General features: G+C 51.4%; 1 protein-coding gene across 1 annotated transcript in view; it reads left to right on the forward strand.

Moving 5' to 3' along the window:
• FRAS1 (Fraser extracellular matrix complex subunit 1) overlaps positions 1 to 3,855 on the forward strand; it is a gene marked incomplete at its 3' end in the record, with an annotated part of 113,990 nt that overhangs the window by 4,014 nt on the left and 106,121 nt on the right. Inside the window, 1 exon segment of the mRNA XM_017738949.1 lies at positions 2,041 to 2,344. Within this exon segment, the coding sequence (XP_017594438.1) occupies positions 2,041 to 2,344 (304 nt within the window).

Genomic DNA, 3,855 nt, shown 5'->3' on the forward strand with positions numbered 1-3,855 from the left:
CCGCCGCCGGGCATCGGGGGGCTGCCCCTCACGCTGGGCGGGAAGGCAGCCCGGCGCTTCTCCCTGCCCAGGTGCGGGGGTGTTGCCCCAGGACGGCCTGTGGGGATTTAGTTGTGCGAGCCCTCAGCAAACACCCCGTGCCCGCAGCGAGGGGCCGGGGCAGGCAGAGCCAGCCCGCAGCCCTCACACACGCCGCGGGTGGTGCTGGCCCTGGGGAGGGCTCGGGAATGCGGCGGTGGGAGCTCGTCAGTGCCTGGGCAGCGTGAGGGGAGCTGCGGGGAGCAGGCAGCAGCCATCCTCCCCTCCTTGTGTTAGGAGAAGGCGGCTGGATTCAACTTGCCCTGTGTGGGAGTCGCTGTGAGAGTGCTGGGGGAGACACCAGGCGCTGGGTTTTGTCTTGGTGTGCTGGACAGACCTGTGGCCAGCGCAAGGTTGTGAGATGCTGCCAGGCAGCCAGGCTGCTGATATTTGGAGTTTGGGAGTGTGGATTGGCTGCGTTCGTGCTCTTCGGTTGTTTTGCAGCTTGTCCTTTGGCTGTAGGTTGTTGGTTTCCAAAGCGGCACGCTCCCCAAATGCTGCTCCCACGGTGATTCCCGTTTGGCACGGTTGTCTGAGTGAATAGCAGCAGTTAAGAACAGCGATGTGTGTGCGAGCTGAGGAGCCGCTAGATGTGGGTTTGGGATATTAATTCGTTGGGTAACATTCAGAGAGACTTCATTTTTACGAAAAAAAGCCCCTCTCAGACAGGAAAACTACTCTACCCAGCCACCCACATCCAAGATGCCCCCCACAAAAATACCACAACAAGAAGTTTGGGTTTTTTTTTTTCCTGAGGTGCTCCAGTATGTGAAAGGCAAAATTATAATTTGAAGAACGCTTTTCAGGTGTGCTTTGTAACAGGTGTTGATCACACCTGGGACTTGGAGTTGCGTGGAAAATCAGGGCACTGTTGCACAGCAACCTTAATTAGTGTGTGTGTAGCGTCTTTGGCTGGCTCATAATTTGGAATAAAAGTGGAATGTATTTGTAACTAAGGATTTCCCAAATCCTGCCAAGCTGGGTTGGATCTTAGTTTCCCCCTTGGTAACTTGTAAAGGAGGGAGATATGTCTTTGCCCTCTTTGGGGAAGAAGGATCAGACTATGTGAGTTTGCTTTCTAGTCCTACACGGTCCCTATTCCCTGCTCTGGCCCCAGAGGGGATGAGCATACTGGTATTTTAAGGAACTGTAGCTGTCAGTGAGCTAAAAAGAAAAGGCAGCTAGCCCTGGGGGGATAAAACAGATGAGTTGTGCTGGTCTTAACTAATTGATATTAAGTTTTTGGGGTTTTTTTCTCCCCCATGCCTTCCAACCATGTGTGACCTTGTGTTTTCCGCCGAATTTTGAGGTGGAGCTGGATGATGAACCTTGAAATTATATTCTCTTGCCAGAAGAACAGCTATTTGCTGAATTTGAGAGAAGTGTGACCGGGCTCCTGTGGCTCATCTTCTTGGCAAGGGAAAATAATTCCTGATGGTGCCTCCACAGCATCTTGCAGCTGAGCTGAAGACGAGCTCAAAGGAGGAGCTTTTGATTCCAAGCAGTGGAGCTCCCAGGTTTTCTGTACAGATTTGTCTAATCTGTATTTCTCGGGAAACTCCACTCTTTGACGAGGAAATTCTGACTTTTCCGGGGGGGTCCCTCGAGGCAGCCTTTCCCGCGGTCTCTTTCCTTTTCATCTTGGAGTTCCTTGGGTTGTTTGTGATTGTGCATTCTTGTCACGCTTTTGGGAGACAGACAATGTGTAGTTGCTCGAGAACGACTCGTTTCCCAGAAAATAGATGGAAGAGCTGTCATTCAGCTTATTTGTGGTTTTATTTCCTAACCTTTTATTTGATTGTTTGGGTAGAATATGTAAAGTGTGCTTGGATGTGCGACTGCCTCTGTCCCTGGCTTGGAGAACCTTGCTCTCAGCCTGCAGTGCCAGTGGTGAGGACCAGGAAAGCTGAAGCAGGAGGAGCCCTGTGAGCCTGTCCTGCTGTCCATGCAGGAGTGATTTAGGAGTGGAAATTCACACTGGCTCTTCTCACTGTTGTTTTGGCAGGTCTCCCCTTTTGTCTCTGCCTTGTTTGTGCCTCTTTTGAGCCTGACTAGGCCAGAGGTCCTGTCGCTTACCCAGAGGTTGCCCAGCGGCCCCAAAACTGCCTTTTTTTGTGGCTGGCTAGAGGTGGCTGCCCAGTGCTGCTGGTGTTGTGACAGAGCAGGTTCACTGGGGAATGTGCTGCTGCTGTTACTTGCTTCTAACCTGGTTTATTTTTGTTTTGGTCCCTCAGGTGCCTGTGTCTACCATGGCTTATTATTTGAGGTAGGTGAGCTTGAACGTCTTATGCTGGGGAAGGGTTTGAGAAAGTGCTGTTGAACTTGACTCTGGTTCCTGCTTTTTGTCACCTCTGCAGCTGGGGTGCAGGTCACAGGTCTGTCAGCCTCCAGTCTGCTGGAAAACACCTCTCTCCATGGAGAGATTAGGAATTCTCCCTGGGCCTTTGGGCCCAGCCAGTCTAACTGGGGCTTCTTTGGTCAGCATGTGAAAAGATGTGAGGGATTTCCAGGGTCTTGGAAGCCACAAATGTGCAGTCCCAGGCGACGGAGGTGATGCTTTGCAAAATGTCAGTGCAGTGCCAGGATATGTTCTGTGCTTCTTTCCCTGAATTAATGAGGTATTGATGACAACAGCTTAACACCTTTTCCCCTCAGCTGAACACGGAGAGTCCTGCGTACCCTGACTCATCTTTATAAGCCCAACATGTTTTCTTTCCTGGTGTCTCTAGAAATGTAATCCATGAGTGACTTGGTACAAGAATCACAGCTTTTGACAATTCATGAACAGTGTTTTGCTTGGTAACACTTGTCGGCCTTGCTCCCTTACTCTGGGCTAAAAGGAGATGGCTGAGCTACTTTGTGTCTCTGGAATGCTTCTGGACCTGCTTCCAGTCCCACAGCAGGCTGGCTCAGGGATTTGTTAGCCTCCCAAGGCTGGGAGGCAGCAGCTGTTGGGCGTTTTGTTTCTCCTGGAGCAGAACTGGATATGTTCACTGCGCGTGTGACACACGGCCACTGTGGAAACAGCTGGTGGCAGGTGGCTCCTTTGGCTTTCCAAAGTGGACTCAAGATCCAGGAAGTTTTTCTGCTCTGAGAAGGGCATGTAGTGAAATTGCTGGAGGTAACTGGTTTTGGTGGGTGGCTTGGGAGGGAGTTGAGGCCGACTAAATGTGTTTGTTTCTCTTAATGATGCGCTGTGGAGGGTTTTGACTGCCACCGAGAGAAACCTGGAGCAACTTTTTATTGTTTTAAACGATGCTTGGAAACACTGTTTCCTTTCAGTGTCTCCTGTTAGTTGGGACTTTTCTCCATGTTTGGTGCAGAGGAGGCCGAGATGTTTAGAGGGACGGAGCACCTCTTCCATGAGGAGAGGCTGAGAGAATTGGCATTGTCCAGCCTGGAGAAGAGAGGCCTTGGGGTGACCTAATTGTGGCCTTGCAGTATCTGAAGGGAACATTAAAGAAAGATGGGGAGAGACTGTTCACAAGGGCCTGGAGTGACAGGACAAGGGGGAATGGATTCAAACCAACAGAGGGGAGGTTTAGATTAGATACTAGAAAGAAATTCTTGGCTGTGAAGGTGGGGAGGCCCTGGAACAGGCTGCCCAGAGGAGCTGTGGCTGCCCCTGCATCCCTGGAAGTGTCCAAGGCCAGGCTGGACAGGGCTTGGAGCAACCTGGGCTAGTGGAAAGTGTCCCTGCCCCTGGGATGGACTTTAAGGTGCCTTCCAAGCCATTCTGTGATTCCATGTGGAAGTGGCTGTAGGTGGGTGGGGCCT

This window comes from Corvus brachyrhynchos, unplaced genomic scaffold, assembly GCF_000691975.1.
Source record: "Corvus brachyrhynchos isolate BGI_N302 unplaced genomic scaffold, ASM69197v1 scaffold597, whole genome shotgun sequence".
Classification (NCBI taxonomy): Eukaryota; Metazoa; Chordata; class Aves; order Passeriformes; family Corvidae; genus Corvus; species Corvus brachyrhynchos.